At 42.9% G+C, this 20,669-nt stretch overlaps 2 protein-coding genes across 4 annotated transcripts in view; both read right to left on the reverse strand.

The window, feature by feature from the left end:
- The window catches only part of fndc4a (fibronectin type III domain containing 4a), a 14,687-nt gene extending 4,431 nt beyond the window's left edge, over positions 1-10,256 (reverse strand). For 2 of the 3 annotated variants that reach the window (XM_077552285.1, XM_077552284.1), the window contains exons 1-4: positions 10,111-10,256; positions 5,400-5,515; positions 5,058-5,322; positions 1,798-1,887 (exon numbers count right to left, since the gene is read on the reverse strand). In XM_077552285.1, the coding sequence (XP_077408411.1) occupies positions 1,798-1,887; positions 5,058-5,322; positions 5,400-5,515; positions 10,111-10,219 (580 nt within the window). In that variant the 5' untranslated portion in view covers positions 10,220-10,256. The remainder of the gene's footprint in view (positions 1-1,797; positions 1,888-5,057; positions 5,323-5,399; positions 5,516-10,110) is intronic. The other variant, XM_077552286.1, reaches the window with a different exon arrangement.
- A 3,427-nt stretch (positions 10,257-13,683) lies between these two features.
- Positions 13,684-18,457, reverse strand: blk (BLK proto-oncogene, Src family tyrosine kinase). The gene is made up of 13 exons (XM_077552277.1): positions 18,420-18,457; positions 18,249-18,339; positions 17,937-17,967; positions 17,127-17,220; positions 16,954-17,052; positions 16,789-16,892; positions 16,562-16,711; positions 15,720-15,872; positions 15,463-15,642; positions 14,862-14,938; positions 14,269-14,419; positions 14,013-14,144; positions 13,684-13,940 (listed from the first exon to the last, which is right to left on the reverse strand). Exons 2-13 carry the CDS (start codon positions 18,336-18,338, stop codon positions 13,738-13,740), a joined length of 1,464 nt encoding a protein of 487 aa, XP_077408403.1. The 5' UTR covers position 18,339; positions 18,420-18,457; the 3' UTR covers positions 13,684-13,737.
- Between the last annotated feature and the right edge of the window lie 2,212 nt (positions 18,458-20,669).

Below are 20,669 nucleotides of genomic sequence, written 5' to 3' on the forward strand. Positions count from 1 at the left end.
CAAATGAAAGATTGGACTCTCATCTTTCATCAGAAAAAAAAGTTTGTTTCTACCTTATTCCGTTTTTCAGTAATCAACAATAGAAAATGGTTAGTTTCACCTCTGTTTTGAAAAAAACGTCTTTTAACGTCTTTGGCACTCCTCCATAGGATTTTACTAAACGTTATTTAACGTTTTTGGCAGTCAAAGAGTTAGTCATATATTTCTTTATTCATTTTTAATGTTGGCAGTTTTGGTCCTCCATACCCCACAACCCCGAGCTAGATAACCATTACAGAAAATGCATCAACACGTACGAGTGGACAGCAATTATCATGCACGTCGAAGCTTTGTGTGCGTCATAAATCTGCGGCTAATTGGCTAATTATGTTTGAAAGCACAGTTATTCCAAACGAGCGGCTCCTAATGAATCCACGCGACGACTGAATTGTGAAATGTTGCGTCTCATTAGCGCCGTCTAACATCTCACTTTGGTCCTCTTGCGCTTTGAGACGGCGCTTGCCGTCAGACACGCCACTTTGCATTGTGCCTCCGTCCGTCATTAGGCAGGCCCGGACGAGCACACGTTCAAACGCAAGCTAGCCAATAGCATCTCCGTCGCAATCTTATTATAACACTTTAAAGCAGCTGACATTTGGACACCAATATCAGTTGTGGCTGTTGTGAAAGCTCTTTAAAAATCAAGTTGAGAATTCTACATTTTTTTTTTACTTATTTCTAGGGGTGTCAGACGATAACATTTTTTTAATTGTAATTAATCGCATAACTTCAATAGTTAACTCACGATTAATCGCACATTTTATAGCTGTTCTAAATGTATAATAAAATGTACAATAAAATATTTTTTCTAAGTTTCATTCTCTTAACATATACGTGGAAAAAAAATTAACTAATAGAAATATGGCTGCAATTCATAAACTTCTGTTAAAATGTACTGTAAAAAACGTATGATATTGAATTGTGTTGAGGTCATATTTCTGCCACTAGATGGCATAATTGCATTTGTAAGATGTTGGTGACAGCTCCGTGCATTTTTTTTTTTTTTCATATTAAGAGCGATCTAATGTTTAACATGAATTAACTTGTGAAATTCTGCATGTTTTTAAAAATGTATAATACATCTTGAGCCCAGTCGCCATAAATATGTGCATTATTATTAAATGTATTACTGCTCAATTCTGACGTGGACGTGTCTGCTGCGTTATGACTGGAATTCCCCCAGCACAGGCTTTCCAAGAAAGTCATTCGTCGCGCATTTAAAAAAAATGAGTGGCGTTAAAGGAACTTTAAATGAATGCACTCATTTTGACACCCCTAATGATAATACAAAAGTCGCTATCATGAACATTATAGTAAAAGTTTTCCGTGCAGAAAAAAAATGGTCAATTATAGGATAAACACGATGACAATTTGGAATTTGACTAGAATTGAAACAAAGTCAGAAATGGAACTATAATGTCTGTAGTCAAGTCCACCTTTATTGGGTCCAAGTCAAGTTCAAGTCACAAAAGTCCAAATCTGAGTCCACAAGAGTAAAAAACACAAGACAGAAAATTACTATTTTCACATCCACAAATGAGAGAAATTTCATGATGCTCGGCGGGTGGCCAATGACAATATTGATATATGCGACTGGAATTCCCCCAATAGAAGCTTTCCAAGTCATTAGTGGCGTTAAAGGAACTTGAAATTTTAACTCTGTTTGACCTTGTATGAAATGAATGAGCATGCGCTAGTAGTGTATTTTCCTCTCCATATTGTCAGATGTGTTTACCAAAAAAAAAAAAAAAAACGTACCTGCCCACATGAGCAAAACCACCACTATTATGATGACCTCTCCTGTCTGCAGATGTCGCGACCTCTCCAGGCCCTGCACCGTTGGGTCATCTAGAGGAGTGGACACGCATGACATCAATATGGGGTTTGCGCAAATGCTATGCTAACAAAGTGGCCGCGCTGGCCATTAAGCTAGTAAAAATCCATCGTGTGCTTCGGCCGCTCCTCTAAAGTGGATTGACTGAAGCTCGACTTGCGTTCAGCGGACTCTCAAGTCCAAATACATGGAAATCTTCCAACAGTCCACTTAGCCTGATTAGCCCTGAAAAGTGGCTCCCAATTGGCAAACCGTTGGCTCTGCTCACGTGCCGGCCACTAAAAGATGGATTGAGCTTTGCGCGATTGATATTTTGCACTTGCTGGTGTGTATGAAAGAAATAGTGGAGGGAAGGAAAAGTCAAGTCCATTGACTCTCTCCTTTTTCTCCCTTGAAATCAATGGAAATGCTGTTAGCTTCTTGCTTCCCCGCATTTTTCATTTCATTTCATTTGTAAAAGAAAAAAAAAAGACCATTTAAAGCAATATTCAAATTCAAAGTAAAAGAAATCAAAGGGGACATTAAGAAGTCAAACTGGTTTTGTCTGCCCCTGATCAACATAAAAAAAGCACAAAAAAAAACACACAAAATGAATGACAGCGAGCGGTCAAGTGTAACAATACGAGAAAATAATTCATCATTTTGCAGTAATTTTGCTTTTATACATTTAAAAAACATACAAATAGGCTGAGAAGATTTTGTTTTACAATCCAGATTGTTGTTTTGTTTTATATTTCGGTTTGGATAAAATGTCTGTTTATCTTAATTTGTACTCACTTTCCCTCTTTATAATTTTGGTTTGTAAATTGACTGGTAAAATTTCCCAATGGGCTTTATACAATATTTTAAGGCGGTTAAACTCCATCAATTCATTGCATTTGAAAGTTTTTAGTTGTATAAATAATGGCTTAGTGTGTGGTCGCCGTATCCACAACCGCAAAGGACACAAACGGCACGTTTCTGTCAAAGAAAGATGGATTCCGTGTCGTGTGCCAGGACCAAAACTGCCCAAATTCAAAAATAAATCAATGACTTAAAGTGAGTATATAAATGGATATAAAAAATAAAATTCTAAAATTAAATAAAAAGAAATAAATATAAATGGAAATAAAAATAACTATATATGTGCTTTTGGCTGCACACTTCAATGCAATCGCTCAAGTATGGAACAGTCAATGAATTATAGACAACAAAAACAATTGGCGTTGTTGCTTTTCTTTCTTTCCGTGTTTTCAAGCAGATAAAAGTGGTCAATTGCGCAACGGAGAGACGAGCGCTAGTCAAACAAAAGCAGGGAGAAAAAAAAAATCTTGTTGTAATCGTTCCAAAAAAGGCAACACCTTTTGTTGTAAATTGTGAGTTCAAGCATGACTTTGGTGTGCGGCGTCTGACTCGGCAAAAAAACAACTCTTTGAAATATCGAGCAGCCGTCGCATCTTCGGGGAGACGCCTTCCTTCCCGTGAAAAGATTCTTTTTAGATTCCTCAGCGCTGTGGCAGCTTAACGCTTCTTCTCCAAAACCGAGGCTTGTTCATAGAAGGCATTCGTTCACACAAGGTTTATTGACTCTTTGGAAGTCAAATAACGCAAGATGACTGCTAATATTCAACAAAATGAAGAAAATGTATGTCGAAAAACATGGCCATAAATGTGTCCCACTTGGCATAGCGTAAAATTTGGGTTTTGTTGAACATTTATGACCTAAATTACAATTTTTACAAACCATCAAAGATGACATCTCACGTATGGTTACCAACACCATACGTAGGATTCTGATATTTTCAAACAAAAAAAATCAATTTCATGTTCAGAAAGAGTTGCATGAAAAGTGATACAAGAAGCAGTATTGATTGATGGGTTTTGTGGCTCTTGCAATTTGGAAGGCTCGAAATCAATAGACTTGAAGAGAAGTGGCTTGACTGTGACAAAGTGGCTGCGAATTCAAATCCCAGCTGAATTCGTTGAAGCTTTTCTCGAGGGCTGGAGGAACTTAAATGTAAATCTGCTCACCAGGATATCAGCAGCGTCAGCAGGGAGAAGTTTCACATCTTCTCAACGTTGTAATCTGTCCTAATCATGTGGGTTCGTCTGAATAGAATTATGCACGCCGGAAACCTGATTACACGTCGTTAGCGAGGCGTCGCCGCAGCCCTGCGATGTTCTTGAAAAGTCGCTTCATGGCCGGGGAAAGCGGCGTTCCGTTCAGTCAGCGCAATATTCCGTGTTGCACTCAAGTCAGACCAGGAAGGCGGAGCGACACATCAGAAGGTCCACGAGCGCCACAAAACCAACTCATTGGCTTCAACTTTGCATTCCTGCTACATTGAGACGTTGCCTAAGGCGAAGCCACAGCCAATTGTGGCTTAGCCTTCGGCAATGTCTCAAAATCTTACAAACAGTTTTTGAACATATTTAAGCAAAACTACTTGCTAAATTAATTACTACTGTAGCTGTTTTTTTTTTCTCTCTCTGTTATATGTGTGAATAGATGGCGGGTGGCGGTGGGCGGGTTTTTCTGAAATCCTGATTAATGCTGCAGTGAGAAGCCTTTCCAAGAGCCTTCAAAGAAATGGCGGCCATCTGAGCGGCAAGGGTCTTTGCACACTCAGCACTTTACGCTCATGCTTCGTTGCGAGCGGCTTTTAACTTCCAATAAGTAGCGCTAATATTCTCCGCATGATTAAATACTGTATAAAACCAAAGGAACGAAGAGTAACGCCACTTGGTGTTTTCGTTTTATGGCCAGTGGCGGATCCTCTTTCGAACTTGCACTCGTTTAAGTTTCATAATCGTTGGTGTCAGACAATCAAATAGCAACGACCTGCGTCAACCGGATTTGATGTTCGAGAAAGCTTCCGGTTGCTCTTCTTTACACTTTGCCGCTGCTTCAAAAGTGCCAAACTGCCCTGAGATTGGTTTTTTTTTGAATTGCTTCAATTGGCAATTTCAATTTTGCCTTAATGGCCACCTCTGCTAAAATTGGCTTCATGTAAATATGAAGGTGAAATTGTCAGCAACTGTTAAGATATCAGTGGAAAAGTCAACTCCATTCGCAGGTAAGGCAAAAACGCTCCAAAAAGGTACACCCAAAGTCAATTTGAAGCTGTCTTAATACATAGAATCAGTACTTGGTTGAGTTTGTCATTTTTTTCGAGAGAGGAAAAAAAGAAGACAATTATCCAACCTTGATTGGAACTGTTGGAGGGAAAGCGGTCGGTCTTCTTGAGCGTGCGAAAGTGGACCTTCTTGCTGGCTTGGCTCTCCCCGTAGAGGCCGATGGCCTGCACCTGGATGATGTAGTCCGTCTCCTCCTCCAGGTCCCACAGGACGCAAGATCGACTGGTGGTGTTGACTTCCCGGATGAAGCGCTGCATATGTCCGTCCTGCCTCTTAAGAGTTTGCGGGGGCGGGAAGAATACATTGAAAATCCACCTCCATGGATCGGGACCCTGAAAGTGTTGAATGTGCGACAGACTGGCACGAATGATGAACCGGGACATGCGAGAATTGATATTTTGGGATTTACTTGCTGTGAGACCGAGAAGCCAATTATGATTTCACCCTCGGGGACCTCCCAGGAAACGGTTGCCGAGTCAGAGCGAAGGTGAATGACGGACACGTTGACGGGAGCCGGCGGACGATCTAAAGATGGATGAGGACAGAAACAGGAAGGTCTTATTAACGGACGCACGTTTCTTACCTGGTAAATTGTGTGGGCCATCTGCTTGCGAGCTGCATCTGATTGACAATCTGTGAACAGACTGCGGATGTTGAAATTGGATGAGTCGTTCTATTTGAGTCCGTTTGTTTAGTTTAACTGAATTAGGTGGACGGACTGCATATGTCCTCAAATCTAATTAAGACGTCATATTAAAGTGCTAGCTTGAAATGTTCTTTATGTAGGACAGATTGGCCAATAGATACGTACTTTATTGATCCTTTAGGACAATGTAGATCTGGACGCTTGTTCTACTGTAATCATACCTCATTTTTATCTTCTAAAGCATGTTAACTCTTTGACTGCCAGACGTTTTCAGAAAAGGGATGCCGTGGGTGCCAGCCGATTTAAGCATTTTGACTGATCTTTTGACTGATCTTTCAAGGTCCACAGAAAATTATGTGTTTGGACTATGGAAAAACACATACTACCAAATGAAAGATTGAACTCTCATCTTTCGTCAGAAAAAAAAGTTTGTTTCTACCTTATTCCGTTTTTCAGTAATCAACAATAGAAAATGGTTAGTTTCACCTCCGTTTTGAAACAAACGTCTTTTAACGTCTTTGGCACTCCTCCATAGGATTTTACTAAACGTTATTTAACGTTTTTGGCAGTCAAAGAGTTAAGGATTCCTTCATAATCCATTGAGAAATTGATGTAGTTATAAAGTTTCGGCCCGCAAATCCTGGACCTACAGCGGAATTTATTGTGGAAATGCGCCAGCTGTTTGGAGTTCCTGCTTCCACTGAAATAAAATAAACAACTAGCACAGCACTGTCTCGTAATGGGGCGACCCGAGACATAGTACGGACGCAAAATGGAAACGGCTGGAATGGCAGCACATGAGTGCTGCGTTCCACACTCGGCACTCGCCTGCCCGTGTAAAACGAAGCAATATTCCAACCAACGGCGTCTTTATTGTCTTCTGTTCCAGCTCTGTTGCGCGGCTACTTTGCATGATTCTGCTCATCGAGCCTCCTTAGCGGTGGGAATTGTCGTCGACCTGCGGCACGAATGTTTGCTTCCAGTCGGCTTTAAATCACTGTTCAAAAATAACGAGCGCTGATAAAACCGCCCTTATTTCATCTACGTACTTGTGAAGACAAACTGCTTTGGCTACAATGGCACTCGTCTCTTGTCCAAAGCCAACCCCGATCACCCTCGCTCCCTCATCTTGACAAATTAGGCTATTTAAAGCCAACACGCAGCATCTCTCTCTCTCTTTTTTTTCTTCTTTTAAATCCACCTCCCTTGATGTTTCTATTCTGTGTCACCGGGCGTCCATCTATCACCGTTTAGAGAAAGGCTGATTGCAAAGTGAGACAAAAGAGGAACAGACGGGCTGGGTGGGGGGGGTTTTGCAGTAATGGAGGGCCTGTGCAGGTTTGATTCAGGTCACATGATGTACGATTTGGACATAATCCACCGGGATTTTGTCCTTGACATGCTTCTAAATGGGGTTGTCACAGTGGAGAAGGTCAAGCGAGGGGATGTGTTGCATTGTCAAATGAAGGTCTTTTGGACGATGTGCAGTTGTTGCCAAATGCAGCCAATATTTGCAAATAGGTGCCGTACTACCAAATCTCTCCTTGCTAGCTCGCCACTAATTGGAATGAGATCAGGAAGAGACTACGAATTTGCGTTTGGTGGCGGTGGCACTTTGGTTTCGGTACCTGCGTTACATGTACAAGGGGTTCTCCCACATCAAAGCGGCGCTCAATGGGGGGGTCTTGGTGTCGGGAGCAAAAGCCGAATATCTTCATTGTGGTGGAATTGTAAACCACAAGGAGGTTCGACTTGACACTTGGACCCTGGCACGCTCACGGAAAGGTTTGTGGCACCCACACGGGCGATTGCTGTCAGGCCGCCACAGTTTGGGTGATTCTTGTTGCAAGCGTAGGAAGGACGGATAGAAGTGACTTTTATCAACAAAAAGTCATCCAAATGGTTGCCCATTTGGACGGAGCTTGTAAAAGACAAACGTGTCTCTTGAACAACACGTCATTCTTGCCGTCCTTCAACTTAAACATGAGGAGAATGAGTCATCCGAAAATGTACAGTAATGGTCCCGTAGTCCTTTGTACTTGAACGGCTTGCTTTCAGCTGGTTTTATCGTCACGGTGATATCATTTGATCTGGAGTCTGAAAATCACCTGAGAGTTTGTTCCCGTCCAAGTGAGGGTTTGTGCGGGGTGCGCCATACCCATAATGCGTCATCTCCAAGTCATTTTGTGGAGCCAGGTGGTAGTCTGACCATGAATCATCGCTGATATGAAGTGACCATCTGAGTACTAATGAAGCCAATGTGGGCTGTTGAGTGGCTTTCGACATCCACTAGTGAGGCGGGGCTAACCAAAGGAAGAAACACAATTGGATTCAGTGGCCACAAATATCTCATCCATATCGCCGATTGGATACGGCCATTCCACTGCTAATATGTTTATCGATTTCAAATCCTTCCGCCCTCCGTGTTCCACTTTGCAGCGATAAGCGTCAGTGGACGCCACGCCGGCCGTCACGTTACACAACCGCTGAAACGCGAGACGACGAGTCGCGGGGGCCGAGCTTTGTTGTCTGCCAGGACAAATGGGGAGAACCCTTTTGGGATGCGGGCACGTTACCAGGATGAATAATAGCCTCGGGCTCACGCCAAACACATTAGCGGCTCCCTCCATCTAACCGCGAGATAGCAAAAGTGCTGCAGGCTGGCTGAGGGGGCCGATTAAAAAAACAACAACAACACAGTCCTCGTAATACTTTATTCACGGCAATCAGAGTATCGAGAGAGAGAAGATTGATTAGGGTTGTTGGTTTTTGAGCAGCTGAATAATAAAACTGTCAGCGAGCGAGCCAGCCTGGCGTAATTGCGACAGTAAAATGGGAAAAAATAAGACAATATAACCTGTCAGATTGTCAGGGAGGCAGTTTGACGAGTGACATTCCATCTACACGTCATGCTGACACTGACAGACGTATTTTTTTTTGGTGCCTCATGCACATCATCTGGATTTGATGGCTGTTTGCATATTCATTCCAGTTATCGGCACCGATACTTAGCATTTTAAATAATATCAGCCTTTTTAAAACAATCTGACAGCCGATAAAGAGATCAATTTAAAAACTGGGGTAACTTCAGCGAACTATTTATTTACTTATTTATTTAAAAATTTCAATTAACTTTAGGAGAAATGCTGATGGCCCCGAGAACTCTCAGCACACTTGTTTTTTTTGGTTTGAAATTAAACTTAAAACAAAGATGTCTACTGTCTCAGATAACATGCTTCAAAACCTTTCAACAAAGTTCAGAATTGAAGTATGTTTTTTCCCTTTTACTGCTTCTAATATCAGTTATCGGTCTCCTTGATTACTAATAATCGGTATCAGCCTAGAAAATAAAACGTAGCAGTCTATCAGTATTTCTTTCTTGAATGCAATTGCTACACAGATGAAGCCTGACGCTGGAAGCTTCGTTGCGGCCAATCTACTTTGCTGGATGTCCTCTAACATGCCACAGACATGTGACGGTCACAAAAACGATGACGGCGGCAAATATTACGGATGCATCAGCAGGTTTACAAGCAGCAGGTTGCCACTACAAAAAAAGACATGAGCCTGCCGCATGCTTGCTAAGAAAAAGCACACAAATGCACATTATGGCTCCCGGATATTAAAATTCTGAGTGATCTCAACAGTGCTTGCTAGTCGAGTCAGGTGTAAAGTGGCAATGGCAAGTTCCAGTTCAATGATATAAACATTAGGGATGTAACGATAACGGCAATATCGTGATATCGCGACAATAAAACTGTTACAATATATCGTCGTCGTCATGTCACGATATTAAAAGCAGCACATCTGTTAAAAAAGTCAGTTTGGTTTCTAATTGTGCAATTCTAGTACCCTCTGATGGCTAGTTGTTTTTTTTTAAGTGCAGTTTAATTTTCACAAGGCATCTTTTGGCCCTTCTATTTTTAAAATCCACACTAATGGTCAGATGAGGGGGAATATAATATGCTTGTGAACAGAGTCAATATGTGGAGGAACTCAATGTGTGCTTGCATTAGCAATTCCCTTAATATATATATTATATTTACATATCTATATTGGATATCTTTACATCTCTAATAAACATCATTAAAAACGACAACAAACTATTTTATTTTTTAGTTTGTACGTTCATTTTTTTTCCATACACCATTTATGATCCCTCAAGGAGGATTTCACCTTTTTTTAATTGTCTATTTCATAGATCTATTAAAGAAATATGGATTTAAGACAAAAATTGTGGGACATCACAAATTACAGCGACAGACTCAGACTGTCAAGCAAAATTGAGCATCATCATCATCATCATCATCGTCATTTTTGATTGAATATATTTCTTGCATGTTGCATGTTCATGTTGCCGTTCGGGTTTCGGCTACCTCATGAATTGATGAATGAAGTGTTCCAAAAGACATTTTGACGATTGAATGGAGTTTGTTTGTTTGTTTGTCCGAATGGCGTCTGCGTAGTCACTTACTTGCCCCCACCAGGAACACGTCGCTCCCGAGAAGCAACAGGACCGCCGAGTGGATGACAACCAGCGGAGGGGCCATGTCTCTCCTCTTCTCCGAAGGCGAAGGAAGCATTAAAGAAAGAAAGAAAGCCTCAAGTCCGACCACTGCCGTCCATGTCCGGATTCGAGGACGGAACAAGAGGATGCGGCGGCAGCGGCGGCGGCGGCTACTCGAGCACACTCAGCACGCGACGTTACGGTATGAAAAAAACGACGGCGGGGCTGTGGCACATTTTGGGAGTCAGCGACGCGAGCTCCCATTCCACAAGTGAGTGGCTTGGATTGGAATGCTGGCGGCCATTAGCGGAGCTCAGGTGAGGCGAGGAAGACGAAGACGAGACGGCGCAGACTGACTGGAGAAGAGTGGAATTGGTTGAAGCCCGGTCAGGGCTTTGATTGACAGATGAACAAGTTTGCGCGCCCGCCGGTAGTCCCGCCCTCTCCTCCTCCCGCCTTTTGACGCGCTGCTAGCAAAAGTGGCATAAAGCATTCCACGGCTAATGTTCCAGGTAATGTATTTTCATATCATTATTTTTCTTCTGCCGTATGTTTTTATTCATTAGGAGCACTGGCAGGGTTTGCTTTGCTAGCTGAGCCGTCAAACCATCAATATTATACACCAAACGCAATAAAATAGTCACCACCACTGTATGTAAACAAAGACAGTAAAATGGTACTGTACTGTTAAATACTGTAGTATTTAATGTTCAATATTATGTATTGGATGTGTGGGCCACATAATCCGACCTAATGAGGAAAACGATAGAAGCAAATTACTGTTACTGTTACGAGGACAATTCAAAGTTTTCTTCACAAGTCAAAATGGTGGTGGGTGAAAGGACTTTGGATTGTTGTAATTTGATTTGTGCGGATTATTTTGATTTCAAAATGTGATGAAATGTCGATTGACTACAATAACAATATACCTGGTTTGTATGCTAGTCATCCGCAAAAGCAATATCATGTAAAGGAATTGTTTGATTCAAGTGGCACATAATAATGCTCGTTTGTGCCACTCACCATTTTACGGAAGTAAATTAAAAGTATCTGTCTTTTCTGGGAGTTAGAGCACTGAAGTTTTTATGTCTGTTCTAGGGATGACACTATGGAATATTTTTTAGCATTGATTATTCTATTGTTAATGTAATTGAATTATCAGATAGATAAAAAAGTATTTTTTGCATTAAAGTGTATCGGAAACAATGTTTTATAATCATCACAACCTCGATTAAAAAAACATTCAAACGGTTAAATAACAAAAACAGTGGAGCTTATGTTCTTTACTTCATTTTATATAATTTGCTTTCAGGTATCATGATATGTTTACAGCCTGCTAAATTTTTTTGAGAACGTTCCGCCTGTGAGGAAACTCTTCATTGTGATGGGCTTCGTGGCATGCGCTGCAATGCAATAAACTCTATGTAGGATTTTATGAAAAGTCTTTGCTGGGTTTACTTGTTCTCCCCACCACATGCCATCAATCACTGGCTCTAAGGTACATTTGGCCATGAGGTGTAAATCTGCGGTGAGGGCCCGACACGCTTGTTAAACCGCATCAAGTTGAAGTTATAAACCATCCAGCGCAAGAACTTTAACACAAATAGACGTTTATTTGTTTTGTTTTTGAGGGTGTGCAGTAAGGAACTCAATCAAATGTTAATTAAGCTTGTGAAAGCCTGTGTTGCCTTTTTTTTAAATAGCTTGTTAAATTTTGGAATGACTTTAACGCACATGCCGTTTGTCAATGTATTAATGAACATGTCTTGAACGCCTATTAAAGGAGGCTGATTCAATGAAGCCACATGAGATTGCTTTTTGTGGGGTTTCTGTTGGTGGTCTAAGCTTCACAAGCAGTCTTTAATTGAGATCGCCACAATGTCAAGTGAGCCTCACAGGCTGCACTCGCGGGAACGTTGCTTTTTTAATTTCAGGACGGTGGTGCAGTCGTATTTCACACAACTGGCACTTTTATTAGTTGAGACGTTGTTCTCACCAAAGAAGCTTGACTGTACTTCCTGTGACTGAACGAGAACGAGGGGTCCAAGGTGTCAGCTGAAACGCATAATGACTTTTGCTTATACAGCAGTCCCTCGAGTTTTGAGGCCTTACATTTCGAACCCCCACACATTGACGAAAATACACGACATAGTCGCCGTATAATTATTTTATTATTGATGTCTGTTTTAAAGCTTAAGCTATGTGGCCAAGTCGCTAAGATTGTCACCGCGAGGACCCTGATTTATGGCCATGCACATCCAGCAATACAGTGGTTGAATGCCGTCAGAATATCCGACCTCAGGTTTCAAATGAAGGTCAGGGTCACAATTTATAGATGGTTATTAAATTAGGTCAAAAATGTAACCGCCAGAATGTGTGACCTCGGGTTTCCCAGTAGGTTTAATCTTTCAGGGTAGAGTTTCAATGAAGGCTCAGGGTTACAAATGTAGGGTTAGGGATTCAAAGTAGTATTTTAAAGTTGGGTCAGTTCACGCTAATTTCTTCCACTCTTTATGGGAAGACTTTCTCCAAACTGTGTGAAAGTGTCACACTGGCCTCTGCTGGACGACACTATTATTGCACGGATCTTCCAGCTGATGCTTTTCTTTTGAAACGAGAATCATTTGTAGGGATGCTCCGATCACTACTGATACCTTGGGTTCAGTATCTGCCAATGTTTATACCGATCCACCCCACTCCAAAAAAAAAGAGATATAAATCTTATGGGTTGTTTATTAAATAAGTGAGCAACAGTGGAACAGATGTAAATTAACCAAAAGCTCTCCTAGCTTGGTAACACAAAATATATAAATAATCAGGAACAAAAGCAAATTAGGATCGTCTGTGGATCCGGACCATTGTCACCAACACCCAGTCCAATTTATTTTCTAATTGGGACAGATACCTGATGCAAGTATCGGATCGGAGCTAGTCATTTGTGCATTGCCTCATTCGATACCTTTTTCAGTCATGTTTGAATCCAAAGTTGATAGTCAACAAAAAGCACTGTCGAGATCCAATCAAGAAAATCAGTTTTTGCTCAAACAATAATTTTGAGTTAGTTCACGATGTGCCGCACGTATGGGGCAAAAATAGAGCAAAGACAAATATTTGCGGCGGGTGGCATTTGTGGAATGCATTTCCTGTTTCCTGTCCGTCCAGGAAATGGCAGGCTTTCACCCCTGACCGCCGCGGGCCATCCCCACTGTTATCTTACAGATGCACTTTGGCCCTTTACGGGGGGGCTTCGACCTGCTTTTACTTTTCCCACACTCATTTTGTCAGCTAATGATGGCTTGGTGATGAAAACGCTTCCGGGGGTCTTCACAATCAGGAGTGCGAGGCCATTGTATAACTTATGCAACTATATTAGGAGAATGGGATTGTTTCTTGAACCAATCAAATTTCAAATTCGTCCTCATAGAGAACAGGCTCTTGATGATGTCAGCGTCCTCTGATTGGTTGATCAGAGCCAACTGACTAGAAAAAACACATCTGTGGCCATCTGCTCGTATGAATACGTCTAATAATCAGCAACTCTGGTGATTATAATGGATTTTATTTCAAGCCTTGCTCTGTCTGTTCTCTTCCAAGTCACGTCTGCATCTCGTATTGTCCCTCGGTGGCGACGAAGAAATCTTCGAGGATGTTCTGCAGAAATTCGAAGGTGGGCCGTTCCTCGGGCCTCTCCTTCCAGCAGGCCGTCATGATGTAGTAGAGTTCCTGCGGGCATCCGTCCGGGCACGGCATCCTGAAGCAGGACTCCAGCTTGCGGATTACCTCCGGGTTCGTCATTCCTGCACACGTCCACATTCAAATGGCCGCCATTTGCAACTTCACGCCACTCTGTTTAATATGACATTGGCAACCTGGATATGGTATTCTTCCGTAGGTGACCATTTCTGTCAGGAGGATTCCGAACGACCACACGTCCGACTTGATGCTGAACGTGCCGTAATTGATGGCCTCGGGAGCCGTCCACTTGATGGGAAATTTAGCGCCTGCTCGTCACAAAGAGGGTGAGACGCCAACTTGTTACTGACTTAGATCAAGAGTTTACTAATATGGGCTAATTGCCATATATGTCTGGTGGCCTTGTAAATTCCAACCGAACAAACAACGCACCTTCTTGCGCCGTGTATTCCGACTCCACCAGCCTGGCCAGGCCAAAGTCTGCTATCTTGCAGTGCAAGGTCTCATTGACCAGGATGTTGGCCGCCCGCAGGTCCCGATGGATGGAGTTCATGCTCTCGATGTAGGCCATGCCCTCGGCTATCTGTCTTGAATTAAACACGTACAAACAACATTTGACACAGCCTGAAGTTACATTACAACAAGGATGTGCCTGATTATTTCCAACATAGGAAATGTTTTTTTTTTCTCTCTCTCTCTCTCTCTCTCCCGCTCAAGATGGCAAATGTTTTTTAGTTTTTTTTTTCTGAGGGGATTTTTTCTTTTGGGGGAAGTCTGTGTGGATGGGAAAATAGCATCATTTCCTTTCCGGAAGTTCATAATTGATGCCGAGCAAAGTTTTCAGCCAGGCGGCGGACATCACAGCTCAAACCACACGGCTTCTATATTGTACACTCAGCCTTTGCTGTAAAACATTAACATAATATAAAGGAGGATGCAGGATTTTTTTTCTAAAAAAAATTGTGCTGTTATAGTCATTTAACAGATTTAATGAAATATAATGAAAAATGTCCGTAATTTCCCACCTGTGCTGACATGTCTATGAGTTTATTTATTCTCAGCCTTTTTCCTTCATCTGTTTTTAAAAAGTCCAGTAGACAACCTGCAAGACGACAAAACACAACCCAGATGTAGACCTTCAAAATTGTTGACAATTAGTATTGCTTGTGATTCAATTTTGACTGAAAAGTCTTATTTGTAACCACAAACAAAACAAAATATGAGAATAGCACTTACATGCCCATAGGGGGCAGCAGCGCAAGCATATTGTTAAAGTTCACAATGAATGAACTAGAAAAAAACAGGCCAAATTCCTGTCCAACAGTAATACTAAACATATTGTTTTGGCAGTATATTGCCAAGAAACGAGAGCTTTATTTGGACAGGCCTTGTCTAACAGAAAAGTAGTGCTTTGCCGCTACCTTGTGGCATTTATAGGCAACTGGAAACCTTTTACGGTGAGTGTCATTTACTTGCCTATTTTGGCTTGGCAAAACTAGCCATTAGCTAGTGTTCGCTGAAGTTAGCTAGCTAACTAAATTTAGCTAGACAAAGTAGCCTGCCGTGGTTCTCGCACCACCATCTGTCTGTCTGTTTATGTAAACAAGGCTTGTGCCATTGCCGTACCGTTGATCATGAACTCAGTGACGATGAGAATGGGCTCCCGGGTGACTACAGCGTGAAGTCGTACCAGCCGCTCATGCTGCAGCTGCTTCATCAGGTTCGCTTCCTGTAGGAAGGCGTGAGGTTCCATGGTGCCCTCCTTCAAGGTCTTGACGGCAACCTTCAGCGTATGCTTATAATAACCTGACATCGCCAACCAAACATTTTTACATTGCAAACGGGACTTGTGTGATTTGACTCCAGATTGGATTTTTACTCACCCATCCATACTTCTCCAAACTGTCCGGCCCCGAGTTTCTTGACCAGTTTTAGCGTCTCGCGGGGAATCTCCCATTCGTCCGGAGCCCACGGCTGCTGGGGCGGCTTCTTCTTGCACGGGGCGTACAGACGCTGGCACAAACCGTCCGCAGTACCTACCAGGACACATTAAGAAGATTTGTGTGGTTTTTACAGTATACACATCAGTTTGGAGTCTGCGTCTGTGGGGTTGTCTCCTATTTATACAACTGCCTCTAGAACAGGGGCGGGCAAACTCGGTCCTTGAAGGCCAGAGTCATGCAGGTTTTGGATGTTTCCCTTTTCCAACACACCTTTAAGGGCCAAAAACCAGAACTTTGTTGGGAGGTTTCTTCTGTCCAACATTACTGGTGAAGACTGGAGAATGGCTTCTAGTCCACGTTTGTGACTTACCATGACCATAGTCCCCATAGACCAGGGTTCGCTAATTCCGATCCTCGAGGTCCAGAGTCCTGCAGATTTGAGATGTTTCTGCCTATCAACGCACCTGATACTAAAGATCAGGATTGTTATCAGGCATGCTGATGAGCTGATTACATGAATCAGGTGTGCTAGCGGGCGGAAACATCTAAAGCATGCGGGACTCCGGACCTCAAGGACCGGAATTGGTGAACCCTGCTCTAGATCCTCCCAGAATGGCTGGATAAAGTAGCAAGATAGAGTGAAGTCAGTCTGGATCTTCAATAAGGCACTTTGTAAGCCTTTCAGGGTCAGAAACCAGAACGTTTGGGAGGTTTCTACTGTCCAACATTTCTGGTGAAGACTTGGATGATTGACAATCATCTGTCCCAGGAGTGTCACTCACATGTGTAGTATTTCACCAGCTCCTGCAGTGACGGGAAGGTGCTGGACGGGGAGATGTAGTAGCCTCCCTTGTCCAGGCAGCGGATCTTGTAGTGTTTGACCACGTCGGCACTTTCCGGGTTGAAATCTCTGACGGACAGCGAGAAGGAACCTAACTCACAAGAGATACAAGCAAGAGTTTAGACACCGCGGCAGGACGCCGTCGTCTCGGTGTTTAGTTGCGGTCACCTTGACAGGTTTCGCTTTCCCGGATCAGGAAGGCTCCGGGTTTGTTTCCAGGCGCGAGGAGCAACCTTTCTGTCTCTCTCCTGCTCAGATCCTTGAAGAACCATCTAGAATATATTCAATCGTTGTAGCAGGTTTTCACTCTTGGGGATGATGCGTGGAACTTACTTCTCCACCTCAAGGGTGTCTGCCCGGGCCACGTAGTTGGACGGTATGAAACCCTCGTACCCTGTTGCCAGCGAGCGAACCAACCACCAGTCTCCGTTTCTTACAAACAGAGAGGGGTCCGAGTGATTTGATACCTCTTTAGAGTGAAGTCAGACCGTGCGAGTACCGCTTACTCTTGCAACACCTTGAACTGATCTCCCTTTCCGAAAGAGAGTTCTCGGTGGTTGGTGGGCTTGAAGTCATGTTGAGCCACAAACACGACATCATCTAAACACAAAGATGTTGTTATGATTGTGTTTTGGCTTGGGTCACCGGGGTCATTTTGTTATGATGCTGGTGTATTGTGCTTATACTGTTATTATGTGTATGTGGGTCAGGGATAATTGTGCTATGGATGTATTGTGATTATGCAGTTACTATGTCCCCTATGAAGAGAATGTGACGGTGATGATGCTTTAGCCGTGTTATCTGCTTAGTTTGCCAAGTTTATGCAGTTACTATGTTTCTTTTGGTGATATCGGAATAATGTGTTCAGTTGCCTTTCCTGTCACTTACCTAATGTGTGCGAGCTCCACTTAAAAAAAAAATTAAAAATAAAGTTTTCCGCTAAAACTTAATGTAATTGGCCACTTAGATGAAAGCAACCCGAAAGTTATCTTCATGTGAGAGACGTCATTCATTTCATATTGTGTCATTCTTTTGTGAACTTTGATGCTGGTCTTTTTAACAGCAACATTCTAGAGTCCTCTTTTGAAACGGAACTGCACAGAAGACATTCCGACACAGATCTCAGATAAATGTTTCCTTCCCTTACTGCCCGTGTCGACATAAACAGCAGCTGTCAGCTACACATGCACAAGCAGTCAGTCACTAAAAAGTCAGTCAGTCATATTAGTTTTAAGGCTACGGTAGCTTCTCCTATTTGAACTCCTCTCATATGTTAACAGTCAGCCAAAGCACGCAGTTGAGAGTTGTGTGATTACCGTTTTCGCAGTAAGTGTTTCCACCCCACATCTAGAAGACAGAAAAAAATTGTGTTACAAGTCAGAAAAGTTGCAGAAAAGTCACAATATGGGGCTTTGGTATATGTTCAGTTTCACTTAGAAAAGAAAAGAACATAACAAAACTCTAATAGTGTACAATGTTTGCAACATTAAAAATGTTGCTAGAGTTTTTAACTTCAGAACAGTTTGGCACATAACATAACCCGTGAGTAAATAAAGTTTTTATAATGTGACAATGATAAATAGAAATTGAAGGTAACATAAGGGGAACATCATCTACAAAGTTCTTACCATGTGATTTGACGCCAGGGAGTCCAGGGATCTCCTCTCCCTTTTATAAAAGTTGTCATCCACCACTTGGCCGCTGCATGTGCAGCCCATCCTGTATGAAGATCAGCCTCTTATTCATTTCACTTAACAATTGTCATCCAACCGCATTTATTAGTCAGCATGCAAACTTGCCTTGAGCTTGTAGCGGGCGTCTTTACTCGTCCCTGCAGATGTAAAAAAAAGTCTGTTTGCTTCTTCTTGCCACTATCATGATGAAGACCACCGCCTGCCTCCCTTGGGCGGTGCGGGGCCCTCATTACCGTTTGCAAGGCTTTCGGGCAGGTTTTGCTGGCCTTTATTTCAAACATCATCCGATCCAACGCGAGAACTGTGTCCAACATTTCACCAAACATTCGTAGCAAGTCACATTTGGGAAAGTCTTAAGTCTTCACCTTCAAGTTTCAAGAAAGTCACATGCTGCTCTTGAAGGCTTTTCCAGATTTATTTTTTTGCTTTCTAGCATAAGGCTGGAGGTTTTTTTGCTAACACTGAACTGCTATTTTACATCTAACATGTCAGATGTGATCCCCCCCCCCCCCACCCTCTTCTGAATGAACTGGCCACTAGAGGGGGTAACAGGCAATGATTTTCTCCTCTTACAGCCTGACACCCCTCCCCCCCCCCCCTCTTAAAACCGTTCAGTACATGACAACCTGTAATGTTTTAAGAATGACCATGAGGACGATGATGTCGTAAGTGGAGGGAACAATCAATCTTACAACAGTGGAGGAAGTGTTTGCTTCCTATGTGGTAGTGCTGGGGGGGATTTATCCGACACGTAATGTGGGGGATATTACTCCACTGGGCAACACTTCACAGCTTTTTCTTTGGACCACCTGCTTGTGTATATAATTTTTTTTTTTTGGGGGGGCTGTTGTTATTGTACTCTACTTCACACACACTCATTCTGCAGGTGCACAGAGAGTGTTATCGAGTGCGTCCCGGTTTACTAACTCCTTTTCCTCTTCACTTTTTTGTCCGTGCCGTCTTTTTCAGGGCCCTTGTTTTCTTCCCAAGCCTTGGCGGATGCCGCTCGGGGGTCCCCAGACATTGCATCCTGCCTGCAGGAGCCTCCTACGTGGCCCCACAGGATAACCTCAACAACGGTGGGAAAGAAAGCGAGCGTGGGGTCTCCTTTGGTATCTCTGGCTACTTGTCATATGCGCAACATGTTATTAATGTGCAGCGGTGGCAACAGGTGCGTGTGTTGAAAAAGTAGAAGCGTTGAATCGACTTCTTTACTTGAAGACCCTGCAAAGTGAATTAGAGTGCCTCGTTATTGGCCAAGAGCGAGGAGGGGGGAGTTTTTAATCTTTTTATAAAGTCCAACTTGGGGGACTGGGCATCGGGCTGACATGTCCTTACTAGAGTGCCTCGTTGTTGGCCATGAGTGCACGCGCATTGACATTAAAGGGAAAAGGCAGAAGAGTGAGGGGAAATGTGTTTAAAACGGACGTGACAGCCAGGGTGGCTTTGGCTGGCGTGGCCGCTTCAGAGTGCCTCGTTGTTGCAGCATGTAAAAGCCCTGTGATAACCGAGTGTGATAGATTGCAGCCACCGGAAGCTTAAAGCAGGCATACATTCACGACTGAATCATGCAGTTATGCGCAGGAATAAGAAAGATACGAGCAGTAGCATCCATTTTGCCAGATCATAATAGAAGTACTTGATTGACAGTTGAGAGAGAGAAGCTTGACTGACGAGTTGGCAATCATTTGTCACACACTTGCGGCGGGCATACCACCATGACCTCACAAAACATAAAACTCCCAATCAATAACATTACCACTTTGATTCAACTTTGGGCTAAATCTTTGTCACAATCAGAAAATTACAATCTAGTTTGTCTCTGTAAATCCCTCTGATGAAAGTACATTTGTAACTCCAATCCACAAATGTACACGTCCACTTCCTGTTTGGACTTCCTGCCTGTGTGGGAACCTTTTGTGGCCTCTGTCACACACGGAAGTGATGAGAAGCTCCTGAATGAACCTAAACAAGACAAAGTGATTGTCAATAAGAAACAATAAGGACCCCCCCACCTCAAATGATGCATTCTGCAGGCAGGCATCCCTCGTGGTCCTCTGGGACGTCACACGTCACTCACCTACGGTTGCCCCGAACGAGCCCAAGCTTGACGATGAAGACCTTGGAGAAAGTGCGGGTGTTGCTTGACAGCTGTTGGCGTAAACACCTCAGAGGGGAACCCCCCCCCACGCCACCGTCTGCCTTTCATGATTGCATGATTGTGCTCCCGGATGACGCCATTCACTCTTCCAGTGTTTGTTGTGGAAAGAGCTGTGTGCCAGCAAGCAGGTGCTTCCTCAGCAACTTTTTGTTTTTCTTTCTTCGCCATTTCTTCAATTCTCAGAGTCACACTTG

Source organism: Vanacampus margaritifer, chromosome 19, assembly GCF_051991255.1.
Source record: "Vanacampus margaritifer isolate UIUO_Vmar chromosome 19, RoL_Vmar_1.0, whole genome shotgun sequence".
NCBI lineage: Eukaryota > Metazoa > Chordata > Actinopteri > Syngnathiformes > Syngnathidae > Vanacampus > Vanacampus margaritifer.